The sequence below is a fragment of the Mobula birostris genome, chromosome 12, assembly GCF_030028105.1.
Source record: "Mobula birostris isolate sMobBir1 chromosome 12, sMobBir1.hap1, whole genome shotgun sequence".
NCBI lineage: Eukaryota > Metazoa > Chordata > Chondrichthyes > Myliobatiformes > Myliobatidae > Mobula > Mobula birostris.
The window spans coordinates 1245130-1267506 of NC_092381.1; the positions used below are offsets into that span (position 1 = coordinate 1245130).

At 47.1% G+C, this 22377-nt stretch overlaps 1 protein-coding gene across 1 annotated transcript in view; it reads left to right on the forward strand.

Annotated features, from left to right (window-relative positions):
* Window positions 1-22377, forward strand: part of LOC140206422 (uncharacterized) — a 340374-nt gene that overhangs the window by 260859 nt on the left and 57138 nt on the right. Inside the window, exons 49-54 of the mRNA XM_072274789.1 lie at window positions 4954-5007; window positions 11016-11123; window positions 11671-11724; window positions 12622-12675; window positions 14773-14826; window positions 17360-17413. Of these exons, the coding sequence (XP_072130890.1) occupies window positions 4954-5007; window positions 11016-11123; window positions 11671-11724; window positions 12622-12675; window positions 14773-14826; window positions 17360-17413 (378 nt within the window). The remainder of the gene's footprint in view (window positions 1-4953; window positions 5008-11015; window positions 11124-11670; window positions 11725-12621; window positions 12676-14772; window positions 14827-17359; window positions 17414-22377) is intronic.

Below are 22377 nucleotides of genomic sequence, written 5' to 3' on the forward strand. Positions count from 1 at the left end.
GGCACCCCCGCACCGAAATTTGTGCAATCTCAAACTCGCACACGCTGAAACTCAATCTCGTGCCCTCTCAAGCTCAAACACAAGCCTGCTCAAACTTGCGCCCTCTCAGCCTAAAACTCGCACAATCTCAAACTCAAATGCGCACACTCTCATGCTCAAACTCGTGCACTCTCAAATTCATATTTTCACGCTCTCAAACTCAATCTCGTACATGCTGAAACTCAATCTCATGCTCTCTCAAACTGAAACTCTCTCAAACGCAATCTCGGTCACTCTCAAACTCAGTATCGCACACACTCAAACTCAGTATTGCATGCTCTCAAACTCAATTGCATGCACACTCAAACTCAAAACGCACACACTCTCACACTCAAATTCGTGCACTCTCAAACTCAATCCCGCGTACTCTGAAACACAATCCCGCGCACTCTGAAACACAATCTCGCGCATTCAAACTAAATCCTGCATTGTCTCAAACGCACACTCTCATGCTCAAACCCACGCACTCTCACACTCAAATCCGCGAACTCACCCTCAAACTGGCACGCACTCTCCCTCAAACCCGCGCACTCTCAAGCTCAAACTTGCGCACTCTCAAGCTCAAATTCAGTTTCACACACACTCGATCTCAAACCTGTGCCTGCTCAAACTCAGTCTCATCACGATCAAACAGTCTCATCACAATCAAACACAATCTCACACACACACTCAAACTCACATACTCTAAAACTCAATCTCGCGCTCTCAGAAACTCAGTCACGCATTCTCTCAAATTCAAACTTGCGTCCTCTCAGACTCAAACTCTCAGAATCTCAAACTCAAACTCGTGCACTCTCATGCTCAATCCCACAAACTCACAAGCTCAATCCAACGTAATCACAAACTGTCTCGCGCACTCTCAAGTACAAATACGCACGCGCTCGCACTCAAACTCGTGCACTCTCAAAGACAAACTTGCACGCTTTCAAACTTGAACTTGTACATGCTGAAACTCAATCTCACACCCTCTCAAAGACAAACTTGCTCAGTCTCAAACTCAATCTTGTGCACTCTCAAACTCAATCTCGCGTACATTCAAACTCGTGCACTGTCAAACTGAAACCTGCACACACTCAAATTCAATTACGCGCACACTCAAACTCAATTTTGCATTCTCTCAAACTGAATCTCGTGCACTCTCAAACTCAAACCCGCGCACATTAAATTTCAAACCTGCGCATGCTCAAACACAGTCTCGTCACGATCAAACTCAATCTCACACAATCTCAAATTCAAACTCACACACTCTAAAACTCAATCTCACGCACACTCAAACTCTACATTGTACTCTCTCAAACAATCTCACGTTCTCTCAAACTCGCGCCCTCTCAAACTCAATCTTGCGCACACTCTCAAACTCAAACTCGTGCACCTTCACACTCAAACTCGCACACGCTGAAACTCAAACTCGTGCACTCTCAAACTCAATCTTGCGCTCTCTCAAACAAACTCGTGCACTCTCATGCTCAAACACATGCACTTTCACGCTCAAACTTGCGGACTCTCACACTCGCACACTCTTAAACTCAATCTCACTCACTCTCAAACTCAATCCTGTGCACAGTCAATCTCAAAACTGCATATGCTCAAACTCAGTCTTGTCACGATCAAACTCAGTCTCATCATGATCAATCTCAATCTTGCACACTCTCAACATCAAACTCACACGCTCTTAAACTCAATCTCTTGCACTCTCAAACTCTATCTTGCACACTCTCAAACTCAAACCAGCGCACTCTCAAACTTAATCTCGCACTCTCTCATACTCAATCTCGCACACACTCAAATTCAATCTAGCGCACTCAAACTCGGCACGATATAACTCAATATCGTGGACTCAACCTCAATCTTTGTGCACTCTCAAACTCAAAATCATCACAATCAAACTCAATCTCGTACTCTCTCAAAGTCAATCTTTTCACAATCAATCTCAGTCTTGCCATGATCAAACTCTATCTCGCAAACACTCAATCTCAATCTCGCACGCTCTCAAACTCATGCATTCAAATTCAATCTCGTGCACTCTCAAACTGAAACCTACACACACTTAAACTTAATTACGCACACAGTCAAACTCAATTTCGCAAACTCTCAAACTCAATTTTGCATATTTTCAAACTCAATCTCATCACAATGAAACTCAAACTCACGCTTTCTCAAAGTTAATCTCGCTCATGATCGAAAAACTCTAACTCGTCATGATCAAAATCAAACTCATGCACTCTTAAACTCAGTCTCGTCACAATGAAACTCAATCACGCTCACTCTCAAACTCAATCCTGTGCACACTCACTCTCAATACCTCACACTCTCAATCTCAATCTTGTCACGATTAAACTCAATCTCGCACTCTGAAACTCAAATGTGCACTCTCAAACTCAAAATCACACACTCTCAAATTCAAACTCATGCACTCAAACTCAATCTCGTGCACTCTCAAACTGAAACTCAAATTCAATTACGCGCGCACTCAAACTCAATTTTGCATACTCTCAAACTGAATCTCGCACACTCTCAAACTCAAACTCGTGCACTCAAACTCCCGCACTCTCAGACTCACTCATGCTCTCTCAGACTCAAACTCATGCACTCTCAGACTTAATCTCGCGTATGATCGAACTCAAACTCGTCATGATAAAACTCAATAGCGCGCACTCAAACTCAAACACGTCACGATCAAAATCAAACTCTTTCACTCTCAAACTCAATCTCATCATGATGAAATTCAATCATGCGCACTCTCAAACTCAATCCCGGGCACGCTCAAACTCAATCCTGGGCACGCTCAAACTCAATCTTGTCACAATCAAACTCAATCTCGCACTCTGAAACTGAAACTTGTTCTCCCTCAAACTCAAAATCACACACTCTCAAACTCAATCTCGCAAACACTCAATCTCAAGCTCACACACTCCAAACTCAAATACGCACACACTCTCAAACTCAAACTTGTCACATTAAATCTCAATAGCGCACACAAACTCAAATTTATGCACTCCCAACTCTAACTCATCACAATCAAACTGAATCTTGCGCACTCTCAAACTCAATTCCGTGCACACTCAAACTGAATCCCACGCACTCATTCTCAAACCTGCGCATGCTCAAACTTTATCTTGTCATGATCAAACTTAATCCCAAACTCTCAAACTCAAAATCACACACTATCAAACGCAATCGCAAAAGCGCAAACTCAATTTCGCACACTCTCAAAATCAAACTCATGTGCACACTCAGTTTCAAACTCATGCACTCAAACTCAATCTTGTGCACTCTCAAACTCCATTATGCACACACTCAAAATCAATTTTGCACACTCTCAACCTCAAACTCGCGCACTCACAAACTCAGACTCACGTACTCTCAAACTTAATCTTGCGCATGATCGAACTCAAATTCGTCACGATAAAACTCAATAACATGCGCTCAAGCACGTCATGATAAAAATCAAACTCGTGCACTCTCAAACTTGTCACAATAGAACTCAATAGCATGCACTCAAACACAAACTCGTCATGATCAAAATCAAGCTTGTGCACTCTCAAATTCAAACTCATAATCCATCTCAATCCCGCTCATCTCAAACTCAATCTCATCACAATGAAACTCAATCTCACGCAGACTCAGACTCTAACCTGTGCACACTCAAACTCAAACCCACATACTCTCAAACTCAATCTCACACTCAAACTCGTGCACTGTCAAGCTCAAACTCAAACTTATGAACACTCAAACTCACTCATTCTAAAACTCCAACTCAAACTTGCATATGCACACACATGCACACTCACACTTGCACAGCACATTCTTGCACACTCTCACACACTGGTACATGCTATTCCACATGTACTCAGATTGTAGATGTGTTCTGTGGTTGCGCATTTGGATCACAGTGAGGAAGATGGAAATCACCCACCCACCCACTCCGCCCTCCCTCACCCCCCTGACCCTGCCCTCTGCCCCCCCTCACCCCTCCACTCTGCCCCCCAACCCCCTCCACTCTGCCCCCTCACCCCCCTCCACTCTGCCCTCTCACCCCCCTCCACTCTGCCATCTGCCCTCGCTCTCCTCCCCACTCTGCCATCTGCCCTCGCTCTCCCCTCCACTCCGCCCTCAACCCCCTCCACTCCACCCTCACTCTCCCCCCCACTCATTCAAACTCCCACTCTCTCTTCCGTCTCTTACTCTCCCCACCCCCTCCACTCCCCTATCTCTAACCTATCACCACTCCACCCCTCCATTTCCCTCAGCCCCACCTCTTCATCCCTCCCACCCAACTCAGTGGCAGTTCTTCACCCTGCTGCTCCTGCCTCCCTTGTGACACAGTTTTTCAGCAATGGGACGGGGCCTTTTGGCCCTGCCCATCCATGCTGACTACCTGAACCAGTCTCATTTACCTTCAAGTCTACATGGTTGTCCGTGTCTGGTTAATAACATTAATGTAACCCAGCTCCTGTACTTCCTCTGGCAGCTTGTTCCATATACCCAGCACCCTCTGAGGAAAATAGCTGTTCTTCGATTCCTTCTAACATTTCCCCCACCTCCCTGCCTACCCATCCCTCAGTGTCTTTTATCCCCACCCTTTTCTTTCTCCCCCCACTCCGGTGGTCTCCTGGAGTGGGGGTAATTTGCCAGAGTGTCTCTGTGTGAGATCAGTCCCAAACTTGTGTGCTGGCAAAATCCATTTCTGGAATTTATATGGATGGGTGCTACTGGTCAGCATAGACAGGCAGGGCTGAATGGACTTTCTCCAGGCTGCTTGACCCTGTGACTCTTCCATCTTCCCTGACACAGCCCCTACTCTCCACTTGTCTGGCCCCAGGATCTCATTCGATCCCCGGCACCCAGGTCCTCAGTGAAAGGTGCTATGCTATATCAATGCAGTGTGTTAATTGTTATTGTTTGTTTCCCCAGGGTGAGACAGGTGAAGCAGGCGACCCTGGTCCACAAGGGGTGAGAGGGCGCAAGGTGAGTTACACTCAACTCTGACACCAAGGGTTGTGAAGTCCTTGTGGCACTGTTGGCTCGGATTGGGAGTGGGGTCAGGGGAAGGGAGTAGTGTTAGTCTGCTATACTTCATGGTTAAGAGAGGGGTTGGGGTTAAAGATGACCTTCATATATCACTTGTGCATCAAAACAACCAACACAGTCTGAGGATGTGCAGGGTGGGGACAGCCCACAAATGTCGTCATGCATAGGATATCTTCAACTAATGAACCACAGCCCCTGTATGTTTGGAGCGCGGGAGGAAAGCGGAGCAGCTCGAGTAAACCCTCACGGTCACGGGGAGAACATTGCGGGCAGCGGCAAGAATCAAGGATCAATCTTGTAGCATTACACTAACCACTACACTAACGTACCCTCCCACTGTGAGGGTGAGGGCTCAGTTTAATGTTGGGTTAGCATGAATCTGCCATCCCTCACAGTTACGGCTGGCATCATGGTTAAGGTGCGGGGTAGGGTTAAGGCTGGGGTGAATGTTGGTGTTAATATTAGTACAACCAATTTCCCCCAGGATCAATGAAGTATGACTATGACTATAGTTTCCCATACATCAAGGTTAGAGTTGGATTAACGTTAGTTTGCCCTACCTCAAGGTTAGGGTTAGGGCTGGGGTTAAAGTTCAGGTGAGCGTTCGTTATGCAGTTAGGGTTGGTTAATGTTAGTCTGCTATACCTCAGTTAGAGTTGAGTCAGTGTTAGTCTGCCATACCATAACATAGGAGCAGAATTAGGCCATTCAGCTCATCAAATCTGCCCTGCTTCAAAGTTAGGGTGATGACCGCCTCACTAGGTAGTACCTCTTTTTTCACAGAGACTGGGGTTTTCAGAAGTTCTTTATTGGACCTGCGCAGGAAGGCTCCTGTTGTGTCTCACAGTACTCCAATCTGGGAGTGGGTTTGATGTCAGATAAACAAAGGTCGGATGTGGAAGATTTAGGAAGTACGTCGAGGAGTTTTACCAGAATGCTGCCTGGATTAGAGAGCATGTTTTATGAGGATAGCTTGAGTGAGCGAAGGCTTATCACTTGAGAGCATAGGAGGAGGGTGAGAGGTGACTTATAATGATGTACAAGGTGACAACAGGCAACGAGAGAGTTTTCAAGGTGGGAATGGTTAATACAAGGGGACATAAGTTTAAAGTGATTGGAGGAAAGTATAGGGGGAATGTCACAGAGAGTGCTGGGTTTGTGGAAAGCCCTTCCGGGGTGGCCGTAGAGACAGGTACATGAAGGCGGTTAAATCAAGGCACGACTGCGCACGTGTGTGGACATCGGCGAGTTAGACTGGCGGAAAGAATTTAAAAAGAAAAACACATGGCTGAAGGATTCAGGTTTCTGTATCATTGGGACTTCTCTTGGGGCAGGAGTGACCTGTACAAAAAGAACAGGTTGCACTTGAATCCCAGGGGGCCAATGTCCTGTCAGGGAGGCTTTCTAGGGCTACTGGGGAGAATTTAAACTACAAACATTTGTAGAATCACTGGGGGGTGGGAACCGAACTGAAGAGACGGAGGAAGGGGCAGTCGGATCACAAATCGAGGAAGTTTGCAGGCAGTGTGAAATGGAGGATAGGCAGGTGATAGAGAAAGGATACACACAGATGAGTGGCTTGAGATGTGTCTTTTAATGTAAGGAGTATCATGAACAAAGCGGATGAGCTTAGAGCATGGATCAGTACTTAGAGCTAAGATGCTGTGACCATTACAGACTTGGATGGCTTAGGGGCAGGAATGGCTACTTCAAGTGCCAGGCTTTAGATGTTTGAGAAAGGACAGGGAGGGAGGTAAAAGAGGTGGGGGTGTGGCACTGTTGATCAGAGATAGTGTCACGGCTGCAGAAAAGGAGGAAGTCATGGAGGGATTGTCTATGGAGTGTCTGTGGGTGGAAGTTAGGAACAGGAAGGGGTCAATAACTCCACTGGGTGTTTTTTGTTTTTTTTTAAAAAACAGACCACCCAATAGAAACAGGGACATCGAGGTGCAGATAGGGAGACAGATTCTGGAATGGTGCAGTAATAACAGGGTCGTCGTGGTGAGGGATTTTAATTTCCCAAATATTGACTGGCATCTTCCTAGAGCAAGGGGTTTAGCTGGATGGAGTTTGTTAGGTGTGTTCAGGAAGGTTTCCTGACACAATATGTGGATAAGCCTACAAGAGGAGAGGCTGTACATGATTTGGTTTTGGGAAATGAACCTGGTCAGGTGTCAGATCTCTCAGTGGGAGAACATTTTGGAGATAGTGATCATAATTTTATCTCCTTTACCATAGCATTGGAGAGGGATAGGAACAGACAAGTTAGGAAAGCGTTTAATTGGAATAAGGGGAAATATGAGGCTATCAGGCAAGAACTTGGAAGCATAAATTGAGAACAGATGTTCTCAGGGAAATGTACAGCAGAAATGTAGGAAATATTCAGGGATATTTGCATGGTGTTCTGCACAGGTACGTTCCAATTAGACAGGGAAAGGATGGTAGTGTACAGAAGCCATCTAAGGCAGTTGAAAATCTAGTCAAGGAGAAAAGAAAAGCTTACAAAAAGTTCAAAAAGCTAGGTAATGATAGAGATCTAGAAGATTGTAAGGCTAGCAAGAAGGAGTTTAAGAATGAAATTAGGAAAGCCAGGAGGGGCCATGAGAAGGCCTTGGTGGACAGGATTAAGGAAAACCCCAAGGCATTCTACAAGTATGAGAAGATCAAGAGGATAAGACATGAAAGAATAGGACCAATCAAGCGTGACAGTGGAAAAGTGTGTATGGAACCGGAGAAGGTAGTGGAGGAACTTAATGAATACTTTGTTTCAGTATCCACTATAGAAAAGGATTTTGGTGATTGTAGGGATGACTTACAGTCGATTGAAAAGCTTAAGCATATAGACATTAAAAAATAGGATGTGCTGGAGATTTTGGAAAGCATCAAGTTGGGTAAGTCACTGGGTCCGGACAAGATATACCCCAGGCTACAGTAGGAAGTGAAGGAGGAGATTGCTGAGCCTCTGGCAATGATCTTTGCATCATCAATAGGAATGGGGGAGGTTCCCAGAGGATTGGAGGGTTGCAGATATCGTTCCATTATTCAAGAAAGGGAGTAGGGATAGCTCAGGAAATTATAAACCAGTGAGTAGAGGGAGAAGATCCTGAGAGGCAGGATTTATGAACATTTGGAGAGGCATAATATAATTCAGAATAGTAAGCATGGCTTTGTCAAAGGCAGGTTGTGCCTTACAAGCCTGATTTAATCTTTTTGAGGATGTGACTAAACACATTGATGAAGGAAGAGCAGTAGATGTTGTGAATATGGATTTCAGCAAGGCATTTGATAAGGTACCTCATGCAAGGCTTATTGAGAAAGTAAGGAGGCATGGGATCCAAGGGGACATTGCTTTGTGGATCCAGAACTGGCTTACTTGCACACAGCAGGCAAAGGGTGGTTGTAGACAGGGAATATTCTGCATGGAGGTTGGCAACCTATGGTATGCCTTAAGGATCTGTTCTGGGACCCCTTCTATTCGTGATTTTTATAAATGACCTAGATGAGGAAGTAGAGGGATGGGTTAGTAAATTTCCTGATGACACAAAGGTTGGGGGTGTTGTGGATAGTGTGGAGGGCTGTCAGAGGTTACAGCAGGTCATCGATAGGATGCAAAACTGGGCTGAGAGTAGCAAATGGAGTTCAACCCAGATAAGCGTGAGGTGGTTCATTTTAGTAGGTCAAACATGATGGCAGAATATAGTATTAATGGTAAGACACTTGGCAGTGTGGAGGATCAGAGGGATTTTGGGGTCCGAGTCCATAGGACACTCAAAGCTGCTGCACAGGTTGACTCTGTGGTTAAGGCGGCATATGGTGTATTGGCCTTCATCAACTGTGGGACTGAGTTCAAGAGCTGAGAAGTAATGTTACAGCTATATAGGACCCTGGTCAGACCCCACTTGGAGTACTGTGCTCAGTTCTAGTCAACCACTACAGGAAGGATGTGGAATCTATAGAAAGGGTGCAGAGGAGATTTGCAAAGATGTTGTCTGGATTGGGGAGCATACCTCATGAGAATAGGTTGAGTGAACTCAGCCTTTTCTTCTTGGAGTGACGGAGGATGAGAGGTGACCTGATAGATGATGAGAGGCATTGATCATGTGGATAATCAGAGGCTTTTTCCCAGGGCTGAAATTGCTAACATAAGAGGACACAGTTCTAAGGTGCTTGGAAGTAGGTACAGAGGAGATGTCAGGGGGAAGTTTTTTTTATGCAGAGAGTGGTGAGTGCATGGAATGGGCTGCTGGTGATGGTGGTGGAGGTGGATACGATAGGGTCTTTATGAGACTCCTGGATAGGTACATGGAGCTTAGAAAAATAGAGGACTGTGGGTAACCCTAAATAATTTCTAAAGTGAGTACATGTTTGGCACAGCACTGTGGGCCAAAGGACCTGTATTCTGCTGTATGTTTCTATGACACTTAAGAGACACATGGATGATAGAAAAATGGAACATTATGTTGCAGGGAAGAGTTACATTGATCTTCATGTTAAAAGGTCAGCATGATATGATGGGCTGAAGGGCTGTAGTGTGCCGCAAAGCTTCATTCTATTCTCTACTGTATCGAACTCTGGGCATGGACAGGCAGTAAGAGGTGACAGAGACAATTCAGGAGTTTTCCTGAAGGGATTTCTGAGACAAGTGGCTTCAGTTCTGTGCACAGACTGCAATCACACTCCCTGGGACACAGAGGCTGTGGGGATCAGATGGAAGGAGGAGGAAATGATTCTCTCTATCTTTGGATCTGGGAGCCCGAGAGGTGGGACAGTTTCACTGGTTAACAGGGAGAGTGGCTGAGATACTCCAGAGGTAGGGTTTCAGGATGTGTGGAGAGTGAAATCACCTTGTGATTTGGGAGCCGGGCGTCTCCCTCAAAATTAGAGAACACTGGAAATTCCCATCAAGTCAGTCAGCATCTGTGGTGAAAGGAACATTCGACGTCAGGAATGGGAATGGGAAAATGAGTCAGTTTTCATTGGTGGGAAAGTGGGTGCGGGACAGGGGGATATCTGTGATATGATGAGACCAGATGGGTTAATCAGAATCAGGTTTATTATCACCGGCATGTGACGTGAAAATTGTTAACCTAGCAGCAGCAGTTCAATGCAATAGATAATCTAGCAGAGAGAAAAAAAATAAAACATAATAATAAATAAACAAGCAAATCAATTACATATATTGAATAGCAACACACATCAAAGTTGCTGGTGAACGCAGCAGGCCAGGCAGCATCTGTAGGAAGAGGTAGAGTCGATGTTTCGGGCAGAGACCCTTCATCAGGACTAACGAAACGTCGACTGTACCTCTTCCTAGAGATGCTGCCTGGCCTGCTGCGTTCACCAGCAACTTTGATGTGTGTTGCTTGAAATTCCAGCATCTGCAGATTTCCTTGTGTTTATGTATATTGAATAGATTATTTAAAAATGTTGAAAAACAGAAATACTGTATATAAAAAAGTGAGGTAGCGTCCAAAGCTTCAATGTCCATTTAGGAATCGGATGGCAGAGGGGAAGAAGCTGTTCCTGAATGGCTGAGTGTGTGCCTTCAGGGTTCTGTATCTCCCACCTGGTGATAACAGTGGGGCAGTGTGAATGGGGTGAATAGGGCAGTTACCCTTGTCTGACCATGTGATGAGTCACTGAGGCCGAAAGTGTGGGCTGTGCTCATTTGGTAGTAATGAGCAGAGAAACTCAGATGCATTGTGGACAGGTGAAGATGCCCAGATGTGGGACAGAGACAATGAAAGAGTTCCCCAGCATTGGAGGATTGGGATCCTACAGAACCCCAGCATACCCACTGGCAGTTGGCGTGCAAGGGTCAGTGCAGACTCAGTGGTCTCTGTGCTCTTACCATGCCACTCTGCAGCTGTGGACAGCAGGAAGGCCAGAATGGCCTGTGGAAAATCAGCGCAGGTTAAACTGGTTATTGACTGTCCTTACTGCAGGGTCCTAAGGGTGATGTCGGAGAGAAGGGTGAAGCTGGACCCCCTGGAGCAGCTGGACCAGCAGGACCAAGGGGGCCACCAGGAGACGATGGGCCAAAGGGTAACCCGGTAGGTCAGAGGACCAGTGTTCCTGAGCCATATCAGAGTGGGACTCCCTATATGGCCCAAGACACACACCAACCCTGTCACTATGATATAATCTTACCATCCCTGACTCCCCTCAGATCTGCCCTACTCCCCTCCAACCCTACTCTCCTCCCTCTTCCCTACCCTTCTTGCAAACCTCCTCGCCCACCCTTCCAAAAGGGGCAATCTCCCTTCCACCTCCCCCACTCGCCCTCCCCGGCTCTGCCTTGTGTCCCTAATTCTCTCCTCGTTCTCGCAACCCCTCCCATTTCATGTTCTCGGACACATTCACTTTCCTTCTTTCTGCCCTTCCCTCTGCCCATCTCTTGTTGCTCTCTGCCTTTGTGTGTCTCTCCCACACATTTACTCTTTCTCACTGTTCTCCCCTCTCTCACAACACCTTATTTCTCTCCCCCCCCCCAGCTCCTGTCCCACTCCTCTCACTCTGTGTCCTGTCTCTTGCACACTCTCACACCCTCACTGACTGATCTTCGTGAGCCTTTGAACAGATGTGTTTGTACTCCTGCAGGGTCCCGTCGGTTTCCCTGGTGATCCGGGACCACCGGGTGAAGCAGGAACTCCGGTGAGTGACAGAACCACCTCCACACCTTAACACTATTGTAAGGGCAAACTGGGTTTCGCTGCGATTCTGCAAAGACCTGCTTCGGAAACCACAGACGTTCCCGTAGATTTGTTATTTTGCTGGACTAGACTCTCTCCAAACCCACAGTTTTGTCTTGTATCCCTGATCACACCCACACTGGGAAGATTGTGCGCTGTTCCCATCTCATTATCCCTGGGTCAGACCGACACTGGAGCGCCGTACTCAATTTCCATCTCGCTGCCACTGGGTCTAACCCACACCAGGAGCACCATCTACATTTCCTGTCTCTATATCCCTCACTCAGACCCACTTCCAAAGAACCATGCACAGTTTTCGTCTTTCTACCCCTGAAGTCATACAGAATCCGAGAGCACTGTGTTCACTTCCTGTCTGCCTACCCCGGGTCAGACCCACACCGGCAACACTGCATACATTTCCCATCACATTATGCCTGGGTCAGACCCACATAGGAGCACCATGCTCAGTTTCCATCTCATTATCTCTTGGTCATACCCACACTCTGAGCACTGTGCTCAGTTCCCATCTCCCTACCCCATGGGTTAGTCTCATGCCAAGAGCACTGTTCTCTGCTCCTGTCTCCCTATCCCTGGGTCACAGCCACACTGGGAGCACCGTGCTCAGTTGCTGTCTCTCTATCCCTGGGTCAAACCCACATTGGGAACACTATGCTTGGTTTCTTGTCTCCGCATCCTCAGGTGCTTCTCTAATTTAGCAGTTGGGTAATGTTTCTGAGTCATTGTGAACTTGTGTTGATGTGTTGTATCAGACCTGTTAGCCAAAGATTAATTCAGTGTTTGCAGTGGTGAGGATTGCTTTCGACTGTTGCACTGATAATGATATTCTGCCCTGCTGCAGGGTCTGGATGGAATAGGAGGAGAGAAAGGAGAGGACGGGGAGGCTGGTCAACCGGTGAGTATCTTCCAACAACTCGAATAAGGGTAACAGAGGATATGAGAGGTCAGTTACACACTAACTCTTGTCAAAGTTTAGCCAAGGAGGTTGAGGTGCACGCAGAATGTATCTGTAAAGCAATAACAATGTACAATAAAGTGTTACAGCTACACTGCAAGATCATAATGAAGTAGTTAGTGAGGCTAAGATCTCCTATTGTACAAGAGGTTCAGTCAGAAGTTTGATATCATTAGGACAGAAGCTGCCTTTGAGCCCAGTGGTGTGTACTTTCAGCCTTTTGTATCTTCTTCAATGCCCACAAAATGCTGGAGCAACTCAGCAGGTCAGGCAGCTTCTATTGAAATAAATAAGCAATCCACGTTTCAGATCAAGAACCTTTTTTCAGACTGGAAAAGGACAGAAGAAAGACTCCCCTACTTTTGCCCAATAGGAGGGGAGGGGAGGAGAGCATGTCTGGGTGGGTGGGGTCTTTGATTATGTCGGCTGTTTTACTGAGGCAGTGATAAGTGTAGACAGAGTCCAGGGAGGGCAGGCTGGGGTCTGTGATGGGCTGAGCTGTGTCCACAACTCACTGTAGTTTCCTGCAATCACAGATAGACCAGCTGTCACACCAAGCCATGATGTGTTCTGACAGGAAGCTTTCTATGATGCATTGATAAAAATTGGTCAGAGTCAAAGGGGGCATCTTGAATTTCTTTACCCTCCTGAGGAAGTAGAGTTGTTTATGAAATTTCTTAGCTGTGACATCAATATGCTTGGACCAGGGAAATTTATTGGTGTTCAGTCCTAGGAACTTCATACCCCCAAGCCTCTCAACATAAAAACATAAATTATACAATTATTAGAAGAAAAAAAAACACAATTTGAACAAAATAGAAGTCCCTTTTAGTTCAGTGGTCATAATGTTGCTGTACTGAGGTAGTGATAGGGTTATGAACCAGGGATCAGCGGTGTTCTTTGTGACAGGTTTCGATACTATCTGAAATGAGTACTGATGTTCAAGTGCTGGAGCAACTCAGCGGGTCAGACAACATCTGTGGAAATGAATAAACAGGCAATGGTCTGGGCTGAGCACCTTCACAGGACAGGAAAGGAATGAGGAAGAGCCAGAATAAGGTGGGGGAGGGGAAGGAGGATAGGTGAAGATATTAGGTGAAGCCAGGTTGGGGGAGAGAGGAGTATTCAGGGAGAAGCTGGGAGATGATAGGAAAAGGAAGAGGTAAAGAGCGAAGAAGGAATCTGATAGGAGAGGAGAGTGGACCGTGGGAGAAAGGGGAGGAGGGGAACCAGGGGGATGCGAGAAGCAAGTGAGGAAAAGGGTAAAAGGTTGATGGTTTATCCCCCTCCATACTGTAGTAACTGCCTAACTTGCTGAGATCCTCCAGTGTTTTGTGTGTATACTCGAGAATTCCAGCATCTGCAGGATCTCTCGTGTTTATGCCACACTTTTTCATTCCCTAAATTTCATAAACAAATATTTGTGGAGTGCAGAGGAGATTTAAAAGGATGTTGCCTGGATTGGGGAGCATGCCTTATGAGAATAGGTTGAGTGAACTCGGCCTTTTCTCCTTGGAGTGACAGAGGATGAGAGGTGACTTGATAGAGGTGTACAAGATGAGAGGCATTGATCGTGTGGATAGCCAGAGGCTTTTCCCCCAGGGCTGAAATGGCTAACACAAGGGGGCACAGTTTAAGGTGCTTGGAAGTAGGTACAAGGGGGATGTCAGAGGTAAGGTTTTCCCCCACATAGAGTGGGGGGTGCGTGGAATGCACTGCCAGCAACGGTGGTAGAGGTGGTAAAGGTCTTTTAAGAGACACTTAGATAGATGCGTGGAGTTTAGAAAAGTCGAGGGCTATGCAGTCAGGAAATTCTAGGTAGGTTCTAGAGTAGGTTACAGGTTGGCACAACATTGTGGGCTGAAGGGCCTGTAATGAGCTGTAGATTATCTGTTTCTATGTTTTGAAAAAAAGTGATTAGGTTGTGCCAGTTGTTCTTGAAACTTCCTGAACATAGTGGTGTGGGACTTCTGGCTTGTCTGTCTGGAGCTTCTGTCTGTGCCTGAGAGAGCTAATCACCATTGTGTTCATTTCTAGGGTCCACCCGGCCCCTCTGGAGAAGCTGGTGTTCCAGGACCTCCTGGAAAGCGGGTAAGAGTTTTATTAATTTCTGCATCCCTGATCTAAGTTAGTGGGAGCAGGCTCCTGGACAGTCAGTACTTCTTCATCTGCCTATGATCCCCTTGTACTAATTCTGGATCCCTCTCCTTTGTGCTTGGGACCCCCACTTCAGCCTGCAGCATTCCCAGATTTCTTTGAGTTCTTGCCCAGATCATTAGCCCCACCACTGGCTATGCCTCTTGCTGTCTGGATAACAGATTCCTGGAAACATTCCAAGGGCTTGATTGTTTCCCCAACCCTCTTCTCTCACCACCGCCTGGACTCCAGAGATGCTGGAAACAATGGTCAGGCAGCATCTGTGAGGAGAGGGTCAGGGATAATAGGATTAGTCGTGGAATGGAAGTGGGAATATCAGGGTTTGAAAAAAAAGGGAAACAGTGGAGTTGGGAACAGTACATAATCCTCTCCGTATTCTAGACTTCCATATGGCAAGGAAGCTATTCAGCCCATCACTTCAGTGCTGGCCCACAGTCCATAAAACCATAAGATACAAAGCTGAATTTGGCCAATTGAGTCTGCTGGGCCATATCATTATGGCTGATCCAATTTCCCGCTCAGACACAATCTCCTGCCTTGTTCCAATATCCCTTTATGCCCTGACTAATCAGGAATCTAACAACCTCTGCCTTAAATATACCCACAGACTTGCCCTCCACAGCTGCCTGTGGCAATGAATTCCACAGATTCACCACCCTCTGGCTAAAGAAATTCCTCATCTGTTTTAAAAGCACGCCCCACTATTCTGAGGCGGTGTCCTCTGGTCTTAGACTCTCCCACCAAAGGAAACATCCTCTCCACATCCACTCTTTCAAGACTTTTCACCATTTGATAGGTTTCAATGAGATCACCCCTCATTCTTCTGAATTCCAGGGGAGACAGACCCACTCAATCCTGGAACCATTTTCCACTAATATATACCAAAATCAATTCTCCCCACATTACTACCAACTCCCCCCAGACTTCACCCTCATCGACACACTGGGGACAGTTTAGAATGGCCAATTAACTTACGTCTTGGGAATGTTGGAGGGAAGTGGTGCATCCAGGGGAAAGCCACATGGCCACAGGAAGAACGTGCGAACTCCATACAGACAGCACCAGAGGTTGGGATTGAACCCATCTCTGGGACTGAGGCGGCATTCTACCCACAATTATCATAGCAGTGAACATCATGAACCCAGGACATCAGGAGCGGGAATGGGCCACTTGGCTCCTCAGTCTCATCCCACCGTTCAACATGACCATGACTTTTCTACCCAGGCCTCATCTACCCTTCTATGCCAGTTTCCCCATCACCCTCAGTACCCTGATCTGTCAAAGATTTCTCTCCCTCCTTTTTATACACTCCCAATGATCCAGTCTCCATATCCTCTGGGGTGGAGAATTCCAGAGATCCCCCTCCCTCTGTGAGAAGTCCCCACACACCTCAGTTTTAAGGTCTACCCCCTAATTCTGTAATTGTGTCACCTCGATTGAGACTCTTCCACTGGTGGAAACATCTTCACATCTCCCTGTCATATCCCCTCAGGGTCTGACTTGTTTCAGTAAGGTCACCACCTGTTCGACTAAACTCAAAGCATACAGTCTAAGCCTGTCTGGCCTCTCCTGATGGTACAACCCGGTGATTCAGAAAATATCCTGGTTAATTTCTTCTGGACTGTCTGTATGCCCTTCCTTAAAATTGAATCCAATCCATGCAGATTTACAGAGATCAGGCTAAGTGTAAGCCACTGTAAATTAGGAATTAGAGGGTGATCTGCTGTCTGTTTCTGGCTGGGAGTGGTGATGCTGCGTCTAAGCCCATCATTTGTACACAGCTCCCTCTAATGGCCTTACCATGACATAGGAGCAAAATTCACCCATCCAGTCTGCTTGACCTCATTCTCCTGCCATCTCCCTGCAACTTTTGACATCCTGACTAATCAAGAACCTATCACCTCTACTTTAAATATACCCAGTGACTTGTCTTCCATAGCCATCTGTGGCAATGAATTCCACTGATTCACCATCCTCTGGATAAAGAAACTCCTCCTAAATGAACGTCCCTCTATTCTGAGACCATGTGCTCTGGATCCACATTCCCCTATCAGAAACATCCTCCCATCTCCACTCTTTCTAGGCTTTCAATATGTTTCACTGAGATCTCCCTCATTCTTCTAAATTCCAGCAAGTACAAACCCAGATCCATCAAGCACACCTCACATGTTAACACTTTAATTCTCAAAATGATTCTCGTGAACCTTCTCTGAACCCTCTCCAGTACCAGCACATCCTTTCGTAGGTAAGGGGCCCAAAGCTGCTTAATGCAGTCTGCCCAGTGCCTTAAAAAGCCTTAAAATTATATCCTTACTTTTATATTCTAGTCCTCTCAAAATTAATACTAACATTGCATTTGCGTTCGTCACAACCTGCAAGTCAGCTTTTTGGGAATGAACATGAAAGGAATTCTTTGCTGAAACAGTTAAAGCCTTTGCATCCTCATCGTCTCCATTCGCTTCCACAGGGGCCGCCCGGAGCAGCTGGAGCTGAAGGACGACAAGGAGATAAAGGAGCCAAGGTACGGTTGTAGATGTGTGAGACAGGGGAGCAGGCACTGGTGGCTCCATTCCTAATCCAGCCTGGGAGATCACAATAGAGTATCCCTTCCTAATCTCCAGCCATTCCCCTACACAGCCCAGATCCATCATAGAGCCATACGGCCCAGGAGCAGGCCCTCTGGCCCATTGACTCTGCTGACCGTCAGACCCACATTTACACTGCTCACAGAGATGCTCAGCCTGAGTTAGGGTGATGGACAAGGAAGGGATCCCAGTGTACGGTAACTGGATGAGGTCCTGCAGGAATGTGGAATAGAACATAGAAAATCTACAGCGCATTACAGGCCCTTTGGCCCACAAATGTTCTGCCAACCATTTAACCTACTGTAGAAACTGCCTAGAATTTCCCTCTTTTTCTAAGCTCCATGTACCCATCTAAAACTCTCTTAAACAATCCTATTGTACGAGGGGTGATTGATAAGTTTCTGGCCCAAGGTAGAAGGGGTCAATTTTACAAAACCAAGCACATTTTTCACCATAGTCCCCTCCTACATGTACACACTTAGTCCAGCGGTCGTGGAGCATATGGATCCCTCCTTTGTAACTTCAAACTTTCTGCATTATTACTCAGAGTTGAACTGCATGTAACAAGAGCTGTATAACTCATCTCCTTATACCCAAGGCCACAAACCTATCAATCACCCTTGTTGTGGACCACCTGGAGGTCCAAGACACTCTCGTTCCATGCACGTGCAGTTCAACTCTGAGTGATAATGCAGAAAGTTTGAAGTTAATAACTCATCTCCTTCTACCTTAGGGCACAAACTTATCAATCACCCCTGCTGTGGACCACTCCTGGAGGTCCAAAACACCGACTTCTACAAAGAAGGGATCCATATGCTCCACGACCACTGGACTAACTGTGTAAATGTAGGAAAAATAAATGTGCTAGGTTTTCTAAAATTGATTCCTTCTACCTTAGGCCATAAACTTATCAATCACCCTCATATCTGCATCAACCACCTTCACTGGCAATGCATTCCAAGCACCCACCACTGTGTGAAAAACTTACCTCTGACATCTCCCTTATACCTACTTCCAAGCACCTTAAAATTATGCCCCATCGAGTTAACTATTTCAGCCCTGGGAAAAAAGCCTCAGTCTATACACACCAATCAATGCCTCTCATCATCTTATACACCCTCAATCAGGTCACCTCTTATCCTCCGTCACTTGAAGAAGCCAAGTTCACTTAACCTATTCTCATAAGGCATGCTTCCCAATCCAGGCAACATCCTTGTAAATATGTGTAATATTGATAGCTATAGGGACAGGAAAGGAATGGAGGGTTATGGACTGAGTGCAGGTCAGTGGGACTAGGTGAGAGTAAGAGTTCAGCATGGACTAGAAGGGCCGAGATGGCCTGTTTCCATGTTGTAATTGTTATATGGTTAAATTTCCTCTGTACTCTCTCTATAGTATCCACATCCTCCTGTAGTGAGGTGATCAGAACTAAACACAGTAGTCCAAGAGGGGTCTAACAAAGTCTTATATAGCTATAACATTACCTCACGGCTCTTGAATCCCACAGTTGATGAAGGTCAACACACCATACGCCTTCTTAACAACCGTCAGGGCGCTGGAACAGGGATCCAATCACAGACCCAGTACTGTGCACACAGTGATATTAATTGAGTAACAAATCCCAAGGTGCAAACAAAGTCGGCGTCAAAGTTCTGGCAGAGATCAAAACATCCAGAGAAATCCAAAAACCAGAATTGGAAACAGGCAGAGTCAATATTTGGATGGACAGAGTTCAGATACGAATGCAGGAAAGGCTCAGGAAAACTCACTGACACAATCTAGCTACAAACAGGTGAAAACACAGGGCTGAAATACACTGAGCAATAAACAGAGAGGCAGATGATGGGTGGAGCACAATGAGACACAGGTGCAGCAATACAGGTAATAATGAGAAACAGGTGAGAGACGGAGTACTCAGTAATACAGGGGCCCGAGTCGAGCAGGACCAGGAACAGGAGCACATGGCAATACAAACCACAGACTGACAACTAGGGGGAAACACACAAAAAGACAAAGTTCAACAGAAGATACTGACAGTACCCCACCTCCCCCATACAGATGCCTCCTGGCATCACGGCAGGTAGAGCGGGGGGCTGGCGATGAAAGTCCCTGATGAGAGAGGGGTCCAGGATGTTACAGGCAGGGACCCAGCACCTCTCCTCAGGACCGTAGCCCTCCCGGTCCACAAGGTACTGGGGGCCACAGCCCCAGCGACGAACGTCCAGCAGTCAGCGCACCGTGAAGGCCTCTGACCCGTTGATGAGCTGTGGGGGAGGGGGGATTTGGGGACAGGACACGGGAGGGGGGAGGCTTATGAAAGGCTTGATGTGGGACACATGGAAGGTCGTTTGAATGTGGCAGAGGGTGGAGGGAAGCTTGAGACAGACGGCAGCAGGGCTGATGGCTTTAGCAATGGGAAAGGGGCCGATGAAGCAAGGGGCGAGCTTGCAGGAATTCACCTTGAGGGGCAGGTCTCGGGTTGAAAGCCACACACGCTGTCCCTGGCGGTAACACGGGGCCTTGGAGCGATGGTGGTCAGCTTGATCCTAGCAGAGGCACGGAGAAGGGCAGAGTGAGTGCGCCTCCACATCTGCTGACAACAGCGGGTGAATGCCTCGGCAGATGGAACCGCACTCGAACGGGGACAGACCGGTGGAGGAGGACGGATGAGAGTTTATGGCATACTCGGCCCAGGGTAGCTGCTGACTCCACGCAGAGGGGTTCTAGGAGACCAGACACCAAAATACAGTCTCTAGCTGTTGGTTGGCCCGCTCGGTCTGGTCGTTGGTCTGTGGGTGGAAGCCTGGAGACAGACTCACGGAGGGACCCAGAAGATTACAGAATGCCCTCCAGAAGTTGGACGTGAAATGAGAGCCCCTGTCTGACACAACATCGACAGGTAACCCATGTAATTTTAAAACATGCAGTACTGGTAATTTGGCTGTTTCTTTGGCCGAGGGGAGTTTAGGTAAAGGAATGAAGTGTACAGACTTGGAGAAACAATCAACTACTGTGAGAATGGTGGTGTTACCATCTGATGGGGGAAAACCGGTGACAAAATCCAGGGCAATGTGGGACCAGGGTCTCTTGGGGATAGACAGAGGTTGTAACAAACCAGCAAGTGACCGGTTAGAGTTCCTGCCTTGAGCACAGAATGACCAGGCTGAGACAAAGTTGAGGATGTCGTCTCCCATGGAGGCCACCAGAACCACCGACTGATGAAGGCATGAGTACGCTTGGTTCCAGGGTGATAGGATAACTGGGAAGAATGACCCCACTGCAATACCTGTGAGCGGACAGAGCTGGGAACATACACACGGTTAGTGGGGCATTGACCGGGGGCTGCCTCGCTCTGTTCAGCAGCTTGCACAGTGGATTCAATGTCCCATTGCGCTGCACCCACGAGACAGTCAGCAGGGAGGATGACATCGGGCACCTCAGGGGTCTCAGAGGAGGGAAATCTTCAGGAGAGGGCATCAGGTTTTCCATTCTTGGAACTGGTGGGGTGGGGGAAGGACAGAAAAATTGAATCTAGACAAAAAATGGGGATCAACGAGCTCGACGGGAGTTGAGACGCTTGGCCACACGGATATATTCCAGATTCTTGTCATCAGTCCAGACTAAGAATGGCACCTTTGCTCCCTCCAGCCAATGCCTCCACTCCTCCAGAGCTAGCTTCACAGCCAGCAGCTCTGGTTTCTGACATTGTAATTCCACTTGGTGGGAGTGAGGTGGTGAGAGAAGGCGGCACAGGGGCGTACCTTCTCATCCTTGGCCGAGTGCTGAGAGAGAACAGCTCCTACACCAGTGTCAGATGCATCCACCTCCACAGTGAACTTGTGTCAGGTTGAATCAGGATGGGGGCAGGGGTGAAACATTCCTTCAGGTTAGAGAATGCTTTTTCAGCAGCAGGGGACCAGGAGAATCTGACAGCTGATGAGGTAAGAGCAGTGACTGGTACAGAGAGTGTACAGTAATTTCTGATGAAGCAGCGATAGAAGTTAGCAAAGCACGAGAAGCATTGTAACTCTTGACGAGTCAACGGTTGGGGCCATTCGAACAGCACCTTGACGTTCTGTTGGTCCATCTGAATGGAACCACCTGAAATTACATGCCCCAGGAAAGAGACGATATTGCGATGAAACTCACATTTCTCATTTCCTCAGAAAATAACTGAAAACTACTGCAGAAAAAGGAGCCTGCCTCCCAGACAGCTGTTCCCCATTCTCTCACCCGACCGGACAGTTGGGTGATGACATCATCTACCTTTGCTCGATCAGATGGAAATGTTGTTGGCTGTAATTCAAAAACATGGGAGCACTGGGAAAGAAAAAAGCATCAGGTATCATGCTCACCTGAGTACTTTTCTGGAGGCAGCAGATGAGGCTTTTGGACAGGAAGAGTGAGCGAGGGCACAGAGGACAGAGCAGAAGATGCAGTCACAAAATGTTGATGGGCACTCTGGGACAACTGGAGTGACTGAATCTGGGCCACAAGATCAGCTACATTGACAGAAAGTGACTCCACTGTCCTGAACACGGAGTCCAGCTGGTTCTGGTGTCTCTCCAGCATCACTCCCTGTTGTTCCAGGGCAGCTCTCAGATGACTGGGGTCTGCTGGATCCATTGTGGCCAGATTGTACTGTCAGGGCACTGGAGTAGGGATCCAATCGCAGACCAAATACTGCACACACAGTGACATTAATTGAGTAACAAATCCAGAGGGGCAACAAAGTCAGAGTCAAAGTTCAGGCTGAGATCAAAAATTGCAGAGAAATCCAAAATCCAGAGCTGGGAAACAGGCAGAGTCAATATTCAGGTGGACAGAGATCAGATAGGACTGCAGGAAAGGCTCAGGAAAACTCACTGGCACAATCTGGCAACAAACAGGTGAAAACACA